Source organism: Cervus canadensis, chromosome 9, assembly GCF_019320065.1.
Source record: "Cervus canadensis isolate Bull #8, Minnesota chromosome 9, ASM1932006v1, whole genome shotgun sequence".
Lineage (NCBI taxonomy): Eukaryota > Metazoa > Chordata > Mammalia > Artiodactyla > Cervidae > Cervus > Cervus canadensis.
In genome coordinates, this window is record NC_057394.1 from 51589254 (window position 1) to 51610434 (window position 21181).

The 21181-nt window shown below is 40.6% G+C and overlaps 1 protein-coding gene across 6 annotated transcripts in view; it reads left to right on the forward strand.

The window, feature by feature from the left end:
• Positions 1–21181, forward strand: part of DIAPH3 (diaphanous related formin 3) — a 527980-nt gene that overhangs the window by 156449 nt on the left and 350350 nt on the right. For all 6 annotated transcript variants that reach the window (XM_043478170.1, XM_043478172.1, XM_043478171.1 and 3 more), the window contains 2 exons: positions 2976–3112; positions 4876–4981. In XM_043478170.1, coding sequence (XP_043334105.1) covers positions 2976–3112; positions 4876–4981 — 243 coding nt within the window. The remainder of the gene's footprint in view (positions 1–2975; positions 3113–4875; positions 4982–21181) is intronic.

Here is a 21181-nt window from a genome sequence, read left to right on the forward strand (position 1 = left end):
GCAGAAAAAACTCAGGGATGTTTTTTAAAAACCAAAGGGGTATTTGAATCATAATTTGAATTTGAGAAGAATGTCATGGTTAAAGTGAGGGGTTATATAGGAGATAATATTCTTACTTGGTTTGAGATCAAATTGGAAAGAGAGTAAACTTTATGTGTTTATATTCTAATTAATATAATGTGATTTAATTGTTATAGTAGTGGATCATTTTGTTTCTAGTTTATGTATATATAGTTTATGTATATACATTAAATATATTATCATTTGCATTTATTGCTACCACTTATGCTGATAGAGTTACAAAAACACTTTAATGATACTTGGAATTAGTATTATAATGTCTGAATTATAAAGTTAATTGTATGTGAGATTTTTTGGTTAAATTTTTTTTTCCTGTACCTACTCTGAAATCTGTATAGAAGTTAATTGAATGATGAAAAATACAGTCTTTAAGAGAAAAAACAAGTATGATACCTTATTTGGTGCTAGTAATTAATTATATAATTGATATTATGAGCAAATCTAATAGCATTGCATGCAGTTAAATAGTAAATTGAAGTTTATAGTAGTTTTTAACTAGAAGAAAATTTTGATTATTTATGAGGAAATAAAAGCCAAGATAGCTTTTGGTGTGTTTCTTAAGGCACTCAGCTAGCTTGCCTTGTTCCTGAGGCCAGTCTCTTCCTCTTTGCTGCTGGGACTAACTCATTGTGGATAGTTATTCAGCACCAGTGTTCATGTGTTAGACATTCTACACAGGATTTAGGGGATTCGCCTTCCCCCATCGAACACAACTTGAGTGGCCCGAAATTCCGTTAAGTAATAATGGGCCTCAAGTAGAATGCAAGTGGAACTTGGCACTGGTTCTCAGTTTAGAACGCATGTGTTTTCCTATAATCTGGAGTGGATCTTAGACATTCAGTGGAGAGACCTTCTCAGACCTTCCACAATTTGCCATCATCTCTCTAACCTTATAGTAGCCTTTATTTAATGCACTTTAAATGCCAGTGCTGGTAAGTTGACTGTTTCTCTCACAGTCCGTGGGTTTTGTTTTATGTTTCCTTTTTTAAAAAATAATTGAATGAGAATAATTTTATAGTAGTCAGCAGTTCAGTCTTTAGCTCTAGATACTCAGTTGTGGTAATCTGGCCTCATTCCAGCCTCAAAACAAGCACCGTCCAATGTTCTATTAGCAAAGTCAAGAGAAAATTGCCTGTGAAGAAGCTTTGAGTTCACAGGATGCTGGTCGGAACCAGGAGATCGGGGAATGCTCTCATTCTGATGTGGGAAGGGCAGGTGCTGGCCCCGGCCAGCCCAGTGTGTGGGAAGGGCAGGGAGGTGCTGGTGGCAGCTTCTGTCAGCCTCAGGTTATTAGGCCAGAGCCAGCTCTTGGTACTTGGTGGTCAGCGGCTGACTGTGCATTGGGCCTCAGTGATAATTTGCAAACCTCTGACAGTTCCCTGGGATGATTGTCAAGGCATGTTGTAGTCTCTGGCCCCATGCCTGCTTTTCTGTTTCCAGGCATGAAACCGCCTAGGATATCACAAAAGTGAGCATTTCTTGACTGGTTCAGCTGCTTCTTTGTAAACATTTCCCTGTGGCCAACAGGATAGAGAAGTCACTTCAGAAATCATACCCCGGGGCCCTTGGCCCTTCTGTTTGTACTTCCTTCTTTGTACCTGTGTTCCTTAGTAGTTTGAAGTGAGTGCAATATTTCACCACAGTGTGAAGCTTCTTTAAATAAATGCCATATACAAGATAGGAAACATAAATAAGGTTTCATAGTACTCAAAATATTTGGATCTAAGCTTGTTAAAGATTTAACTTTGATACTGATATCTAATGCTAATTTTGAGTTTAATTGGAATTAAGGTCCTTTTTAGAGCTTGGTATTAATAGTAATTCTATTCGACTAATTTCTCACTCTTTAAAAGGATCCTCTGGGATGTATGGTGAATAAATAGTACTGTTTTATTGCTTTCATTCATCCTCTGTTATTTGATACTTATCTCCCATAGATTGTAAGTGGGCCCTAAGAGAGGTATACATCTTTAAATCAAAATACTGAGTCGTTAACATAACTCCTTATCTTCCAGTAGGATGTGACATCCTAGCAGTAGCAAACAAACCTTGTTTACATTCAAAATCATCCCATTTATATTAATATCATGTGTTGTCTTTTTGATGACAAAATACCATTCTGATCAGAATACATATATTCCTGCAGTAGTTCCTACATGGTATCAGCCCAAATCACCCTTCAGCTTCTGCCCATTTATGAACCAAGTGTTACTGTCTAGGCCTGTGTTGTGGAATGCGGTTACCATGCATGACTCCTGAGCCCTTGAGATGTGGCCACTCTGAACTGAGATGTGCTCTGAGTGTGGAATACACATTGGATTTTGAATACTTAGGAAGAAAAGAAAAAGTGAGAATATCTCATCAGTAAATGTTTTATAGTGATCACATGTTGAAATGATAACCTTTTGGCCATATTGAAATGCTTCTGTTAAAATGAGTTTTACTTTTTCTTGGCATTTTATGTAGTGCCTGAGGTTCACACTGTGTTTCTCTGGGACAGTGCTCTGTCGTCCGGTGCCTCCTGCCAGCCTTCCTTCCCCCAGGAGAGTTCCTCCTGTGCATTTTGTGCGTGCCTGTTAGGGAATCTCAGTATTCCTCACTGCTTCTCCCTTTCTCCAGTTGGCCACCTGCCTATCTAATAATTGTCAGTCATATTGCTGAAAATTTCCTGTGAGCGGTCATCTGTATTTGATTGATTTTCTTAGTTTTTAATGTAAAGAGAATAGTTGTATGAATTTTTTTAGAATGTTATGCATTCTTTATGTTTTCTCACTTTACTACATGTGCAAGTATATTTTCTTATAAATATTTTTTTAATAACTGCATTTTCTTCAGGGCAGTATTTTTTTTAACTAACCACTAAAATTTAACCCCTTTTTCCCAAAATGTTGTAGTATGGCTTGGAAAGAATTATGAGTGAAGAGAGGAGTCTTTCTTTACTAGCCAGAGCCATTGATCCTGAGCAGCCTGGCATGATGATGGACGTGGTTAAGCTCCTTTCTGCAATGTGCATCGTAGGGGAGGAAAGCATGTAAGTCTCCTCAACTTGTTTCTCTCATTACACAGTAATTTAATGCAGTTTTATTCAATAATGTTTTCATTATTTTAGTCTAGAATTTATTTTAAATAAATGAAGTATACTTAAGCAGCTTATTTAGATTCATATTGGCTGAACAGAAAGGAAAAATTTTTTTCTCTTAATTGATACAGTAGTTATGGACTGACATGTTTCTATGAAAAATGGAATTCTTTATTATTTTTAAACTGTTTTGAACTCAGACCTTCAATAAACAGTCTAAATGAAGACTTTGAAAAATATACAAGTTGGTTCTGTTTCTTAAGATTTTTTTCAGATAGAAGTATAAGTGAATAATTGATGCTATAATGGTTGAGGGTACAATGTCTTGACCATAAAGTGTATCGTGAAGTTTGAACTTTAAAGACATTATCTACAATTTCTAAAGCTGTAACTAAAAAGCCATTACATGTATTGGAAGATAAAGATAAACCTTTTGTCTTTTTAAGAATGGTTACTATTCTTATTACAAGAGAGCATTTAAAAATTACTTCACGTGCCTTTTATATGTGGTAAAGATATTCAAACAACCAACAGAGCAAACAGAAACGGCCTTCTGACCTCTAAGTGTAGGCAGAGCCCTGTCACTGAAACGCCCAGCACACATTGGAAACTTGTCCACGGAGGTCCTGTGGGTCTGCTGACTGTCGCCCCGCTCAGCTGGACTTCGCTGGAGAGGCAGCAGGCACGGCTCGGCCGGTGCCCCTCCCTGGATGAGGCCGTGTCTGCTGCAGTCCCAGCTGCAAAGCCACGCGTGCAGCTTTAGCACTTTCCCGTTTTAAGAAGGCCACCCAAGTATGAATTTAATGTCGAAACATGGTGTGCCTCCTCTGTTCCCTCCCTCACCTCTCTCTTCCTCCGCCCTCTTGTCTCCATGCGTTCTTCCTCTTCCTCCCTCCTCCCCTGCATCCTGTGTCTTCTCTTTTCTCTTCTTCCTTCCCTTCTTGTCCTTCTCTTTCTTTATCCTCTTTCTCCTTTTCCTCCTTCCTCTTCTACTCTTTCTCCTTCACTTCCATATCGCTTTTATTATTTCTTGACTTCAGATAGATTATTTAAATGATGTAAAGAACTGTTAGGACTAAACTGTCTCTGTCCGCAAACTGAGATTTTACAGTATACCGGGTACTGTTAGCATAAGTATTCTTATGAAAGAAATAGTAAGTATATTTCTTACATAACCATCATTCTTTATATTTGACTATAATTACTTACTATTGTATGTTTTTGGCCACCAGAACTTCATTTACTTATGTTCAAGGCAGAGTAGGGTTGTAGTGGTTAAAAGCAGTCTGGATTCAGATCCTTGCTCTAGCACTCTATCATTTAGTAGATGTGAGACCTTAGACAAATTGCTTAACCCTTTTCTGCTTCAGTTTCCTAACTTACAGTATAGAATAGCAATAATACTTACTTTGTAGAATGACATACATTAAAACTAGCTAATACTAATATTTATAGCACAGTTTACATAGTACCTGATGTGTAGTAAGCACTATATAAATGTTTGATAAATAAATATGATCATAGGGTTATTATGAGGAATAAATGAATATGTAACGTGGTTTGTGCTTGATATGTGCTATGTAATCAGTAAGCTACTTTTAAAATGTTATTGCTTGCCTAGAAGTAGTGACTCTGGAGGGTAGTAGGTTAAGCTACTAATTTTGAGTTACCTGGGTTATTTGTTGTTTGCAATTTAATTTGTAATTTTCCAATAGCCTTGAAGAAGTCTTGGAAGCTTTAACATCAGCTGGAGAAGAAAGAAGAATTGACAGATTTTCTTCTATTGTGGAAGGTCTTGGGCACAATTCAGTTCAATTGCAAGTAGGTTTTATGTTTATCATTCATACGTTTTGTAAATGTTTTCTCACTGACTTATATTTAATAATAACATGTGAAACTATATGCCATTTAACATTTTATGCCATTTTTAATAACTATAGGTTTCTAACTTTACTATATCATAATTTATCTTACAGATACAACTTTGTATACGCCTGTAATTATTTCCTTAGGTTCCTAGAAAGTTGACTTACTAGGTTTCTCTGTGAAATATTTAATTATAATCCATGAATTGTTGTCTCAGTAGTTGATTATTATAATTTTGTAAAAAGTTTCAACAATTAAGTGAATTGTGGCTTTTCATTGTGTTAGTTTTATATCTGAAAAGTTGAGAGTTTTCATGAGTAAATCGAGAGAGACCGAGGTACGTACACTTAGAGATTTTCAGATATTTTATTTTAAGTGCTCCCAAAACATCATGTTAGATTGAAACTTTATAGTACCCAGGTTACCTATCTAATATTCATTTAATTTCTCTCTTTCTTGACACAATAATTTTATTGCTATAATTTTTGTTATAGCCATTGCTAATTAAACCTGAGTATCTTTTAAGGAATTATTGTAGCCTGATTTCTATCTTCAAATTTTTAAAAATCTAATTGTTGTGGTTGGGACCTGGCTATAGAGAATTTTAAAAGATCCTCAGATGATTCCAATGTATGATAAAATTTGGAAATTGAGCTTGCTAATAGATATGAAGTAAATCTGTTTTACACTTAATAGCCATTATAGTTTTAAATTTTATTTTAAAACTGCATACCTTAGCCATTTGTTCTCAATTTGGTAGGAATAGAAGAGCCATATCTTAGTGTTAAATTAATGAAATGAGCATGATATTTGGTGACAAATCAGAAAACGTTCAGTTAGTTCAACCGCACAGCTATGTCCCACTCTCGCCCACACGCCAGGCCTCCCCATCCGTCACCAACTCACTGAGCCTGCTCAAAGTCATGTCCGTGAAGTCGGTGATGCCACCGAACCATCTCATCATCCTCTGTCGCCTCCTTGTCCTCCCGCCTTCAGTCTTTCCCAGCATCAGGGTCTTTTCTAAGGAGTCAGCTGTTCGCATGAGGTGGCCAAAGTAATGGAGCTTCAGCTTCCACATCAGTCCTTCCAATGAACACCCAGGACTGATCTCCTTTAGGATGGACTGTTTGGATCTCCTTGCAGTCCGAAGGACTCTCAAGAGTCTTCTCCAACACCACAGTTCAAAAGCATCAATTCTTCAGTGCTCAGCTTTCTTTAAGGACCATCTCTCACAGCCATACATGACTACTGGAAAAACCTTAGCTTTGACTTGATAGACCTTTGTTGGCAAAGTAATGTCTTTGCTTTTTAATACGCTGCTAGATTGGTCATAGTTTTTCTTACAAGGAGTAAGCGTTTTTTGATTTCATGGCTGCAGTCACCATCGGCAGTGACTTTGGAACCCAGGAAAGTAAAGTCTGTCAGTGTTTCCATTGGTTCCCCATCTATTTGCAGTGAAGTGATGCAATCAGATGCCATGATCTTCCTTTTTTGAAAGTTGAGTTTTAAGCCAGCTTTTTCACTCTCCCCCTTCACTTTCTTGAACAGGCTCTTTAGTTCCTCTTCACTTTCTGCCATAAATGTGGTGTCATCTGCGTATCTGAGGTTATTGCTGTTTCTCCTGGCAATCTTGATTCCAGCTTGTGCTTTATCCAGCCCTGCATTTCGCATGATGTGCTCTGTATAGAAGTTAAATAAGCAGGGTAACAATATATAGCCTTGATGTACTCCTTTCCCAATTTGAAACCAGTCTGTTGTTCCATGTCCTGTTCTAACTGTTGCTTCTTGACCTGCATACAGATTTCTTAGGAGGCAGGTAAGATGGTCTGCTATTCCCGTCTCTTAAGAATTTTCCATGTTTTTTTGTGATCCACATGGTCAAAGGTTGGTGTAGTTAATAAAGCAGAATTAGATGTTTTTCTGTAATTCTGTTGCTTTTTCAATGATCTAACGGATGTTTTTCAATTTGGTTTCTGGTTTCTCTGCCTTTTCTAAATCCAGCTTGGATATCTGGAAGTTCTCAGTTCACATATTACTGAAGCCTGGCTTGGAGAATTTTAAGCATTACTTTACTAGCGTGTGAGATGAGTGCAATTGTGCAGTAGTTTGAGCATTCTTTGGCATTGACTTTCTTTGGGATTGGAATGAAAACTGACATTTTTCAGTCCTGTGGCCACTGCTGAGTTTTCCAAATTTGCCGGCATATTGAGTGCAGCACTTTCAGAGCATCATCTTTCCGGATTTGAAATAGCTCAGCTGGAATTCCATCACCTCCACGAGCTTTGTTCGTAGTGGTGCTTCCTGAGGTCCCCTGACTTCACATTCCAGGGTGTCTGGCTCTAGGTGAGTGATCACACCATCGTGATTATCTGGGTCATTAAGGTCTTTTTTTGTTTAGTTCTTCTGTGTATTCTTGCCACCTCTTCTTAATATCTTCTGCTTCTGTTAGGTCCATACTATTTCTGTCCTTTATCGAACCCATCTTTGCATGAAACGGTCCCTTGCTGTCTCTAATTTTCTTGAAGAGATCTCTAGTCTTTCCCATTCTATTGCCTTCCTCTATTTCTTTCCACTGATCACGGAGGAAGGCTTTCTTATCTCTCCTTGCTATTCTTTGGAACTCTGCATTCAAATGGGTATATCTTTCCTTTCTCCTTTGCCTTTCTCTTCTTTTTTCAGCTATTTGTAAGGCCTCCTCAGACAACCATTTTTCCTCTTTGCATTTCTTTTTCATGGGGATGGTCTTGATCACTGCCCCCTATACACTGTCATGAACCTACTACATCCATAGTTCTTTAGGCACTCTGTCTATCAGATCTAATCCCTTCAATCTGTTTGTCACTTCCACCGTATAATTGTAAGGGCTTTGATTTAGGTCGTTCCTGAATGGACTTGTGCTTTTCCCTACTTTCTTCAATTTAAGTGTGAATTTGGCAATAAGAAGTTCATGATCTGAGCCACAGGCAGCTCCTGATCTTGTTTTTGCTGACTGTATAGAACTTCTCCATCTTTGGCTGCAAAGAATATAATCAGTCTGACTTAGGTATTGACCATCTGGTGATGTCCATGTGTAGAGTCTTCTCTTGTGTTGTTGGAAGGTGTTGCTATGACCAGTGTGTTCTCTTGGCAAAACTCTGTTACCTTTTGTCCTGCTTCATTCTGTACTCCAAGGCCAGAAAATGTTGGGTATTGTCTAGTTAATGATTTTTTATGACCTTTCTGAGGATGGTGTGTGTGAATCTCCTTCTGATGGCAGCCTTTGCTAATGGCAGGGATGAGCCCTATGAGCTTGTTGTCTGGGGGCAGCGGGCAGCCCTGGGGTCTGAGTGCTGTGTGCTGGGTGTTTGGGGCAGCGGGCAGCCTTGGGGTCTGAGTGCTGTGTGCTGGGTGTTTGGGGCAGCGGGCAGCCTTGGGGTCTGAGTGCTGTGTGCTGGGTGTTTGGGGCAGCGGGCAGCCCTGGGGTCTGAGTGCTGTGTGCTGGGTGTCTGGGGCAGTGGGCAGCCCTGGGGTCTGAGTGCTATGTGCTGGGTGTCTGGGGCGGCGGGCAGCCCTGGGGTCTGAGTGCTGTGAGCCTGGTGTCTGGGGCAGTGGGCAGCCTTGGGGTCTGAGTGCTGTGTGCTGGGTGTTTGGGGCAGCAGGCAGACTTGGGGTCTGAGTGCTGTGTGCTGGGTGTCTGGGGCAGTGGGCAGCCCTGGGGTCTGAGTGCTGTGTGCTGGGTCTCTGGGGGCAGCGGGCAGCCTTGGGGTCTGGGTCCTGTGTGGTCAGTCTTGCATAAGTCCAGTCCCTGGGGCTTCTGGAAATGAGCCCATCCTTCCTCACGTGGGAGTGGGGGCTGGGCTGTGTGTCCGCTCCTGTTTCAGCCCTGCTCCTTCAGTTGCTTGTGGGCTGGGGCCTGTTCGTTCATGCTCCTTTACCCTTTCTTCCTCTTCCCTCCTTTCTCATCGGCTCTGGATTTCTTGTTCCCCACAGTGCTAATGAAGAGTGAGCCTGAAAGAACCTGTGTAAACAAAAGCTGAACAATTGCTTTATCTGAGTTTTCCTCTAGTACTCTTGTACCTTAACTTGTGTAGTATTTGTGCAAATCCCACTAGGTTATTATATTAATTTTGGTAATTTCTGCAGCATATTAGAAATTATCTCTAATTTTAAAAAATCTCAGTATAAAATGTCATTGTTACATGTAAAGTTTAAGTAAACATCTTTTTGTTCTAATACACGCTTTTCATATTTAATGACACACATGTTACAAGAATGATGAAATGAATAGAATTTTGAATCAGCCAGACTTGAATTTGAATCCAGCTTTTCACATCCTAGCTTTAAGACATTTTAGATCACTTCCTCAATCTTTTCTATACCTCAGTTTTCTCAGTTTCAAGGTAGCAATAATCTCGGTACCTAGCTCATTTTTGATGTAAGGATTACATAGGATATGAATTAAAATGCTTAGTGCACTGCTTGGTTCATTAACAGAAGCATTTAGTAAATGCTGGCTTTAGAAAGTATTTTGGTAAACTGAAAAGACAAAGTCAGTGGAGATTAAATGTGATCTTCATTTTTTAAGGAACCATTACCAGTGCTGATATTAGAATTGGTACTTAACTATGAAGCATTTAATGAAAACTTATTAACAAAAATTTATGTTCACATATAAACACATGCACAGAGTTTTATACTGGTTTTATTTGTCATAACCCCACACTGTGAACAACGCAGATGTCCCTCAGCAGGGGGGTGGTTACAGTGTGGTACACCTATGCTTAGAATGTCCTTCACCGTTAGAAAGGATGGACTAACGGTTTCATACAGCTTGCATGGGTCTTCAGAGAATTATCCAGACTGAAAAATGCTAGTCCTAAAAAGTTACACACTGTGTGATTCCATTCTCGGAATCAAATGGAATGTGATTCCATTCTTAGAATCAAACTAAATTATGGAGAATAGTTCTCTAAGAGCAATTTATTGCTTTACTGATTTTCAAAGGTTTGCATTGGGGTCTGGAAAAGTGTTGGACAAGGCTATAAATAATAGCAGGAAGGAATGTTGTGTGATTAAAGCTGTTCTGTATCTTAATTGTGCAGATGTTTACACAAATCTGTACATGTGATGAAATTGTGTAGAACTGTACATGCATCTACAGTTGAGTGTAAAGCTGGTAAAATCTGAAAAACTCTGTGGATAGTAGCAGTTTCAACTTCCTGGTTTCGGTATTGTACTATCTGATGCAGGATGGTACCAGTGGGAGGAATTGTGTGAGGCGTACTGAGGACTAATCTGTATTTCTTTTTCCAAACTTCCCGTGAATCTGTAATTACTTCAAAATAAAAGGTCTAAATCTTGATGAAACTGGGCTTCCAACTTTATTTTTTTGCATCATTATTACATCATTTGATATTTGAAAGGTGTGAGGTTGATAAAGAAGGGCTTGGTAAGACCAAAGGCAAGTTCTGCCTAGGTATGTGACAGGGTTGACTCATTAATTGGGAAGTTTGACTTTTGTTGTTGTTTAGTCACTAAGTCGTGTCCAACTCTTTGTGACCACGTGGATTGTAGCCCACCAGGCTCCTCGGTCATGGGATGTCCCAGGCAGCATCGGTGGAGCGGACTGCTGTTTCCTCCTGCAGGGCGTCTTCCCTGCCCAGGGACCGAGCCTGTGTCTCCTGCTTGGCAGGCAGACTCTTTACCACTGAGACACCTGAGAGGCCCTAGGTGGTTTATACCTTTTGGTTATTATAATGCTACTGTGAATATTTGTGGAGATGATATTTTTAAACAGCTGATAATTTGCCTTACTCAGTGTTGGGGCATTAAGGGTGGAGGGGAGGGGCCTATAGCAGCCTCTTCCTGGACAGTGGTGGAAGTCATGTCATTAATTCACTTCTAGAGAAATTTTTACCAGGTTACAGGTGGCTGATTATATTTGCTTTATGAAACCAGTTGCCTTATTAATTATATTTTCTATTGTGCTTAGTAGTGTTATTTTTTAAGTCCTATAAACACTGAAGTTTCTTGATAAAACTTTTAAAGTTTAATTTTCATTGAGAAGTAAAGGTCATTAGCATCATTTAAGTTTCTTGCCTGTTTTTCTGATAAGTTCAGGTTAAATTTGTGTGGTCTTGATTAAGAATAGACAATGGGAAGAATTTTGCTAAATTCTACTATCCCCACTGAATAATTTTGTTGGGAGTTTTTATACTAATGGATGTTTCTTCTTATAAAACAAAATATATGAAATAGCTAGCAGCTAAGAAGTTAAAAGTAAAGATATTATTTTCCAGATAGCTAACTAAGGGGGAGATAACTAAATTCTTTTTCTGGGATTGCTTGTGCTCTATTTCCTTTGAAATGGTCAAACAATACTGTAGTAGTAATAGCTAAATACGTTTTCTTTTTGGGTGTTGCTCAATTAAATACAAATAAAAACTATTTTAGCACCAGCCAGTTATCAGTTTTCCCATAAGGCTCTAAGTAGCCATTTTACTCCATTAGCTATATAAGATGCACTTATTAAAATGTACTAGACAGGAGTGATATTAACAAATCAAAAAATAAACCTTGTTTGTCTCTCAATAAAGTAGAAACCAGTTGTTTGCTTTTAAATTGGAGAAAATGGGAGATAGTAAAATTAAAAAAAAATGCTCATTGTTCTTTTATTGCAAAGTGTATTTATTCCAAAGTATTTTTTAAAGGAGGATTGTTACATTTTCTTGAGTCTGATAATAATAATTATGAAGATAATGTGACTGCTTCTGATTTTGATAGAATTGAGCAGACTTCCACCCATTTCTCCACATAGCATAGTAGGAAAGTGCCAAATTTAGCACCAGAAATAACGTAAAATTATTTCAGGCCTTCAGTTCAGTTCACTTGCTCAGTCATGTCTGATTTTTTGCTACCTCGTGAACCAAAGCACACCAGGCCTACCTGTCCATCACCAACTCCCAGAGTCCACCCGAACCCATGTCCATTGAGTCGGTGATGCCATCAAACCATCTCATCCTCTGTCATCCCCTTCTCCTCACGCCCTCAATCTTTCCCAGCATCTGGGTCGTTTCAAATGAGTCAGCTCTTTGCATCACGTAGCCAAAGTATTGGAGTTTCAGTTTCAACATCACTCCTTCCAATGAATGTTCAGGACTGATTTTCCTCAGGATGGACTGGTTGGACCTCCTTGCAGTGACTCTCAAGAGTCTTCTCCAACACCACAGTTCAAAAGCATCAATTCTTTGGTGCTCAGCTTTCTTTATAGTCAGATGCTCACATCCATACATGCCTACTGGAAAAACCATAGCTTTGACTAGACGGACCTTTGTTGACAAAGTAATGTCTCTGCTTTTTAATACGCTGAGGTTGGTCATAACTTTCCTTCCAAGGAGTAAGCGTCTTTTAATTTCATGGCTGCAGTCACCATCTGCAGTGATTTTGGAGCCCAGAAAAATAAAGTCAGCCACTGTTTCCACTATTTCCTCATCTATTTGCCATGAAGTGATGGGACTGGATGCCATGATCTTAGTTTTCTGAATGTTGAGCTTTAAGCCAACTTTTTCGCTCTCCTCTTTCACTTTCATCAAGAAACTTCTTAGTTCTCTTCACTTTCTGCCATAAGGGTGGTGTCATCTACGTATCTGAGGTTATTGATATTTCTTCCAGCAATCTTGATTCCAGCTTGTGTTTCATCCAGCCTGCCATTTCGCATGATATACTCTGCATATAAGTTAAATAAGCAGGGTGACAATATACAGGCTTGATGTACTCCTTTTCCTATTTGGAACCAGTCTGTTGTTCCATGTCCAGTTCTAACTATTGCTTCTTGACCTGCCTACAGGTTTCTCAAGAAGCAGGTCAGGTGGTCTAGCATTCCCATCTCTTTCAGAATTTTCCACAGTTTATTGTGATCCACACAGTCAAAGGCTTTGGCATAGTCAATAAAGCAGAAATAGATGTCTTTCTGGAACTCTCTTGCTTTTTCGATGATCCAGTGTATGTTGGCAATTTGATCTCTGGTTCCTCTGCCTTTTCTAAAACAAGTTTGAACATCTGGCATTTCATGGTTCACGTATTGCTGAAGCCTGGCTTGGAGAATTTTGAGCATTACTTTACTAGCATGTGAGATGAGTGCAATTGTGCGGTAGTTTCAGTATTCTTTGGGATTGCCTTTCTTCGTGATTGGAGTAAAAACTGACCTTTTCCAGTCCTGTGGCCACTGCTGAGTTTTTCTAATTTGCTGGCATATTGAGTGCAGTACTTTCACAGCATCATCTTTCAGGGTTCGAAATATCTCAACTGGTATTCCATCACCTCCACTAGCCTTGTTCGTAGTGATGCTTCCTATGGCCCACTTGACTTCACATTCCAGGGTGTCTGGCTCTAGGTGAGTGATCACACCATCGTGATTATCTGGATCATGAAGATCTTTTTTGTACAGTTTTTCTGTGTATTCTTGCCACCTCTTCTTAATATCTTGTGCTTCTGTTAGGTCCATACCATTTCTGTCCTTTATTGAGCCCATCTTTGCATGAAATGTTCCCTTGGTATCTCAGATTTACTTGAAGAGATCTCTAGTCTTTCCCTTCTATTGTTTTCCTCTATTTCTTTGCATTTAATGCTGAGGAAGGCTTTTTTATCTCTCCTTGCTATTCTTTGGAACTCTGCATTCAAATGGGTTTATCTTTCCTTTTCTCCTTTGCTGTTTGCTTCCCTTCTTTTCTCAGCTATTTGTAAGGCCTCCTCAGACAACCATTTTGCTTTTTTGCATTTCTTTTCCATGGGGATGGTCTTGATCCCTGTCTCCTGTACAATGCACGAACCCCCATCCATAGTTCATCAGGCACTCTGTCTATCAGATCTAGTCCCTTAAATCTATTTCTCACTTCCACTGAATAGTCATAAGGGATTTGATTTAGTCATACCTGAATGGTCTAGTGGTTTTCCCCACTTTCTTCAATTTAAGTCTGAATTTTGCAATAAGGAGTTCATGATCTGAGCCACAGTCAGCACTTGGTCTTGTTTTTGCTGACTGTATAGAGCTTCTCCATCTTTGGCTGCAAAGAATAAAATCAATCTGATTTTGGTATGACCATCTGGTGATGTCTATGTATAGAGTCCTCTCTTTTGTTGTTGGTAGAGGGTGTTTGCTATGACTGGCGCGTTCACTCAGCAGAACTCTTTTAGCCTTGCTTCATTCTGTACTCCAAGGCCAAGTTTGCCTGTTATTCCAGGTATTTCTTGACTTCCTACTTTTGCATTTCAGGCCTTATAGAGTCTTATATGAGAAAAGAAAGTATAGGTGTAAACATTGCACTTAAGTGTACATTAGTTTCTTTTCTCAAATGTGTCATACAGAGGTTTTCATCGTCAAGCAAAGTAATCCTCTCTGCTTAATTTAAGCAGGAAACGGGGCTGAGCACCTTACAGAATTTCTTGTAGGCTTGTGCCCATGTGTGGATATATGTGGCAGCAGTAATGCAGAAGAGGAGAGAGCAGACCATATCCAGGAATGTCCTACTGGAAACAGCACTCCTAATCCCTGCTTTGGGCCACGCTGGAGGGCTCTGCCACCCTGCTGGGAGAGCTTCAGCCACACCGCACTCCTTCCGTCCCCGGGTCCAGCCTTCCTGTGGTGATTAGCGTCTTGTGTTGTCTGGGTCTTCCGGAGAGGAGGGTTGGAATAATGTGGATGGGCCAATCTCTAGTGTCTGTCACACTTTGATTTTCATTTCTCTCCTCTTGTTATTTTTCTATGTGTGTTTTCTCTCTTCTCTTGTTATTTAAATCTGTGTTTTTGGGCACAGGGCTGATGGAATTGTGGTATATTTTTGTAAGGAATGGAATCAAAGTGTGGGAATCCTGGAGTGTTTTTGGGTGGCTGTTTGACTTTTCCTCTGCATCTCTGTCCTCACTGACAGCATGTTGTACCTTCCCTTTCTACAGTGTCTTCCTGATCAGTCTTCTTGGACTTACGGCTGGGAGGGTCAAGAGTAGCAAGGATCTGTGATTTCTTGCCACTCGTAACCTACTCTGTTAATCTTCCACCCTTGCAGGGGGGTGCTGCTGTCCAAAGACACAGACTCCTAGATCTAAAAAAAGGACTCTCTTTACCCACAGCCGTAACAGTAGCTTGAGTTTCAGCTTTGTTAGCCCCAGATTCCAGCTGCAGGGGTCACGTTAGAGCAAAGACGCTCTGCACAGCAGATACTCTGATCAGCACAGGCTGTGACGATATCTGTTCCGTTCGTCCCCTTGAGTGTTTGATGAAGCCTGATGGTCAGCCGTGCCTCCAGCCGCAGGTTGAGTTTGCCCTGCACTACTGGCCTCAGCCATGCCTCTCAGATCGCAGATCCTGTCAGCTGAACACATCCTGTAAACCACCAGGGACCATCTTAGGACACCAGGAAGCTTTCTTGGTTTCTTCTGTTGCAGTTTCACTCAACCTCAGGTTTGAATGATTGCACAGACTTTGTTCAGCAAGGCGGACATAGGGGCAGCTCTTTCAGCCCTGACAAGCCTGACGGTGAGTTGAGGCTGGTCTGAGTGCCTTGCGGGGCTGCAGCATGTCACTGACTACTTCAGGCAAAGCCAGGGGCGTGTCTCTCAGGGCCTGTTCCCTTGGTGTCTCATCGTAGGTGTCTGTCTGCTGATGCCCTTACGTCTTTTCTCTCCAGGAAACTTGCCAGCGGAACCAGAGTTGCCTCAGGGTGGAGACATGACCACAGTTGTCTAAGGCTGTGTGTGTACAGATCCTGATTCCTCAACAGCTAAACACCTCTTATGAGTGCCTCTGAGGTGCACGGCAGTGTTTTAGGGCAGAGAGGCACGTTAACGCCTGGCTCCCCTGTCCGATGCATGGTCTTGGAGGTGCATGTGGAGCCCCTGGGTGGAGCGTGCTGTCTGGAGTGCTCGGCCCCCGTCAGGAAGCTGCTGGGTGACTGCTTTCAGTGAGACCTCCCAGCTGGCTGCTCAGGAAAGTTGAGTCCCGTTCTTCTTTGTGAAGGGCTGTGTGACGGCCTGGCAGAGACGGCAGCTGTGTCACAGGAGAGGAACTTGAAGCTTGGGGAGCACAGATCTTTCAGAATGGACTTGGGTCTGCCTGCCCTTTGGGTCTGGAGGGTGGATGCATTCTCTGTCTTCCAAGGCGGTTTGCTGTAAAGACAGCCTGGTAAAGGTCTTGCAGAACGGTGGTCTCCACCTCTGCTTGCAGTGCTTTCAGACCCTTGAGAGCCCCGCGCAGCGTTTCCTGGCCACGGCGATCAGTGCTGTCCCTCCGCCTGTCTCCTCCGTGGCTTCTTTTCCTTCAGTCTGATGCTCCTGGTGGTGTTTCTGTACACTCGCTGTGCCTTGATGTCATGTGAATGGAGCAAAGTCTTCACTAATTTTGGTTCGTGTGACAGTACACTAATTGCTGTTTAAAGGGAGACGTGTTTTCTAAAGTTTCTCAATCAGAGAGGAGAACGCGCCCCGTCAGAGAGCAGACGTGAGTGTGGGCGCGTGGGGCCGCTCGGCTCAGAGGGGCAGAATTCTGGTTCTCTTGTCTTTGGTGCACTGATGCCAACCTGTAGCAACTTTAGTTTCTGAGCTTGATCAGAATATATTTAAATATAAATATATTTTAAATATGGACTTCTCTGGTAGCTCAGATGGTGAAGAATCTGCCTGCAGTGCAAGGGATCAAATTCGATCCCTGGGTCAGGAAGATCCCCTGGAGAAGGGAATGGCAACTCACTCTACTCTTCTTGCCTGGAGAATTCCATGGACAGAGGAGCCTGGCGGGCTCAAACAGTCAGATACAACTGAGCAACTAACACACGCACACGTGCATACATACTTGAAATAAACTTAAATCCTTAATTGCCTCCAGGTTTCTCAAAATTTGACTTAGTATATTTTTAGATACTTCCAGTTAGCTGGATCTTTGCTGTGTTTCTGTGGACCACTGTTTTTACTGTTAATTTGGCTGCGTTGGGTGTTGGTTGCGGCACGCGGATCTTTGCTCTGTTGTGGGGTCCTTTGATGCAGCGCAGGGACTCTCTAGTCATGGCGCTTGGGCTCTGGAGTGTGCAGGCTTGGTACTTGTGGTACATGGGCTTAGTTGCTCCGTGACACATGGGATCCTAGTTCCCTGGCCAGGAATTGAACCCACGTCCCCTGCATTGCAAGGCTGGTTTTTAACCATTAGGCCACCAGGGAAGTCTGGACGACATATTTTTTACTAATAACCCAAATCTTGTAATTTCTTTTCACCCATTATTGAAGCACATAGCCATTATTCTACTTCTTTCTCTTTTTTTAATTGTGGTAAAATATACACAACATTAAATTAGATAATTTGAAAATAATACTCTTGCTGCAACTTGCCTTGTGGAACCAAGACTGTTCATCTGGGTTCCTTGAGTAGCAAGGGGTTTGATGTTCAAGGGACTAGAGGAAATGCCTCCAAGAGAATCTGGAGAGGGAGTTGAGAGAAGCTGGAGAGTGTTGCACTCAGTGTTGATCTGACGGCAGGTGAAGGAGAGACGGCAGGAAGAAAGTTGGAGGGAAGTGTCTTAGGGCACTGTGCAGTTCCAGGAGGACTTAGCAAGGTGGTTGGGGGATCCTCCAGCCAAAGTCCTGGGGATCCCAGCATCGGGCACATTTCAGCACTCTTGCTGGGATCAGATGTTGACTGGTGGAGCCCATGGGAAATGCAGCTCCATCACACCTGTTGTGATGGGTGTCACAGGGCTGCAGCCGGGGCTGTTGGTCGTTTATACTCAACTGCGGTCAAAGATTAAAAGTGCATGTTCATGGCTGCTATAAAGACAGAGGTTTCTTAAAGAAAAAAAAGGGGAAAAAAAAAGCTTCTTCAGTCTCTATGGATTTTGTTGAGTTAAATTACAGAATAGCTCTTTGAAAGAGGTTTCTTAACTTAAAAAAAAGGGATGGAAAGCTTCTTCAGTCTCTATGGATTTTGTTGAGTTCAATTACAGAATAGGTCTTCGCAAATTTGATTGGATCAAATTTTTCCATAATACTGAAAAAAAAATGACAGTTTTTCCTTTTTTTTAATGTAAAAAATTGAGGAGCTTCCCTGGTGGTCCAGTGAAGACGCCATGCTTCCAGTGCAGGGAGCGCAGGTTCAGTCCATGGTCAGGAGATTAAGACCCCACGGGCTGCTCAGCACAGCCAGCCCCCCAGAAAGATGCTTACCTGTTGGATGTTTCAGGTCACTAAAGTGTTAGAACCAGGGCAGGAAAAGTGACCCTCAGTTCAGCTATCACTGTGCTTTGAAATGTGTTACTGGGCAATAATTGACAGATATGACATTGAAGAAAATGTTACAATGCCTGTTTGAATTTAGCCAAATTTGTTAGCTTCTGTTTATTTCCCTTATGGTTAAGACTCTTAAGGCCCTTAGGCTCAAAATGTACCTGAGTTTAATTTTGCCCATGACCAAACAAAGGACTTCCTATAACAAATGGTCATAACTTGATTGACTGTTTCTTTTTGTTTCAAGTATCTCCTACCCCCTCAAAAAAGTCAATGTTAAGTAAAATTACTTTTAATATCAAGTATGTCATTCTCACATTTATTGAAGGCCCAAATGAAGACTACAGAGTATAGTTGGACATTTATTTTTTAAGACCACTGTTGGGGCATTCCAAAAGGATGCAGAGATCAAATTATTTTGATTCCTCTCTGTTTTTGATTACTGCTTTTATTGAGGCTTGCAACAGTATGGTTACTGTATCTGTATGAATCAAAAGGTTAATACATTAAATGAACAAGTAAATAATATGCCATTAAGCTAATAAACATTAAAGAAGCAAGAGTAAAATAATATTCTAATGTAAACTCATATTGTCATATGGAGTACACACTTCAGTATAGTAAGCTAGTGGGTAACATTTTTATCCTAGAGTATGCTGCCAATTTTCTGAATCTATGTAATGCATTTTTTCACTTATGCTATAATAGACCACCAGAAAGATATAGGTAACTCATGACTCAAGATAACAGCAAAGTTTCATAATTAACCAGTAGGTTAATTATTCAGTGATTGCTGTGCAGAGTTCTGCTAGATGTTAGAACAATAAAGATGAATGAAATACACTCCTTAAGCTCTTAAGAAGCTTATTCTCAGGAATTCAGAGCTTGCTAATATTTCGTATGAATACTGTGATACTAGCATCTCAACAAAATGGAAGAACACAGAAAGAATTCATGGATATCTCAGGGGGAGTATCTGAATAAATCTGTAAAAATCCAGGTTCCGTCTTGAATCCAGCTGTTCGTATTCATGTAAATTAGAGCCTCTTGATCCTATGATTTATTTGTCTGAATTTGTATGAGATATATGAGTTTCACCCAAGCTCTGACTTGTCCTCTTACTGTGTCTATCATTTATAGAACATTTTATTAGAAATATAAGTAAAGTATAGGACTTCACATTTGCTGACATAATTCACCCTTTTCTGTGTTTGTCTTCATAATGCAGTAGTCAGGTTTAGTTTATATTCTGGATTAACGCTTGAGATTTCAAAATTCCTTGGTATTTCTTTTGTTGCACTGGAGGCAAGATATTTGTCTGTAAGCATCATTTACTCATTTTACTCACTTGATAAGTGTGGAATTTGATTGTGCAAAGAGAGACAGGATTTCTGCTGTGGCGCTGAGATGAATAGCTGTGTGACCTGGTTCTTCCAGGCCCAGAGAGCCGGCATTCACTGGTTCTGATAGAGTTTTTATTGAAGTACTTCACGGGTGCTGGTTTGCGGTCTGCATTCAGCTTGTGAAGCTGATATGTGTTCAGTGTAGGATAGCCATCGTTTTACATATGAAAGCATCTCCTCGTATTCAGGACGAACCTGTTGCCCAATTGTGAGCTTTCTAAAGAATACTTGCTTTTGCTGTTTGTCGGATAACTTTTCAGTTCCTTTGGCATAATCTTGGAGAAAGCATTTGTGCTAGTGGCCTCGGCAAAACGCGGACAAGTCGGTGGTTGGTCTTAAGCATCACAGCTCTTAGTGTGCCTGGAATTTTGTGCTCAAACTTGTTAGTCGAAAAAGGGTTGGAAACCGAAAGTTAAAGATGCATAAAATGTGAATGTTTTTCTCCTTTTGTGTTGCACATAGTGATAGATAGCATTACATTAAATTATGTGGTAGAGGAAATTTAGGTAATATGTATTTACATATGATGAAACCCCCTCACTTCATTTTCAAGGGCGGAAAACTACTTTGCTGATTAAGTGATGTTAATTCCTGTGTGTGTCTTTGTCTTGCTGTTTAATTTCTGTCTACTTCTAATGATTTTCCTTTGATCATTTGCCTTGTTCTAAGATTGCCTTTGACAAGCTCTGTCCCTCTTTTTGAACATCTTTGCGACTTTTGCTTGCAGTTTATGTGTCCCTTGTTATACGTCTAGTCAAGGCTGTGGTTTTTCCAGTGGTCTTTACTTTCTGGTTCATGTCGTTGCTGACCCTTTCCCCGCCGCTTGTGGTTGCGGTTTTGGCTACGTGTTTTTCTCGTCCTTTCTCGTGTGGGTTTTGTAGTGCGTTTTCAGTTTGCTGCTACTCCTGAGGAAATCCTCAGCTATCCTGAATTCTAGCTGGCATGCCTGTGTGCATGTGTGCAGACATGTCTTTATAGCTAGAAGTTATGTTAAAAGTAGCTTTTCTCATGTAAGCTTCCTTTCTGATAATGGGGGCAAGAATAACAATTAAGTTTATAGCATTTACTTTCTAAATCATTAAAATGGAGTCCATGATCTAACACCTAGAGATGTCTTACTTAGAAGCCTTGTTTTAACCAAAGGTCAATAAGCAGTTTTTCTAAAGTGTTAATAAAGTGTTTCTAAACACGCGTTTGCAGTGAGGAGGAGAATATTTTAGGGTCAGTTTAATTGTCTGCTTTCATGTACTGGTTGTTGATGGGACATGAGAGAGAGAGTTTTCCAAGTGGAAGAGCAATTCTGGCCCTTTGCAGAAACTGCTCGTTAAGTCACCAGTTTGCCAGATGCAGTGGTCATGATCTTATTTGACACAGTTGATCACTCTCCCTGTTGACACACTTTCCTCCCATATTTTTTGGACTTCTCCTTGTTTGTTTTCTACCACATTATATCTTTCTACTTTTCTTTAACTCATTTCCCCAATCTATAAATCAAAACCTACGGTTGAAA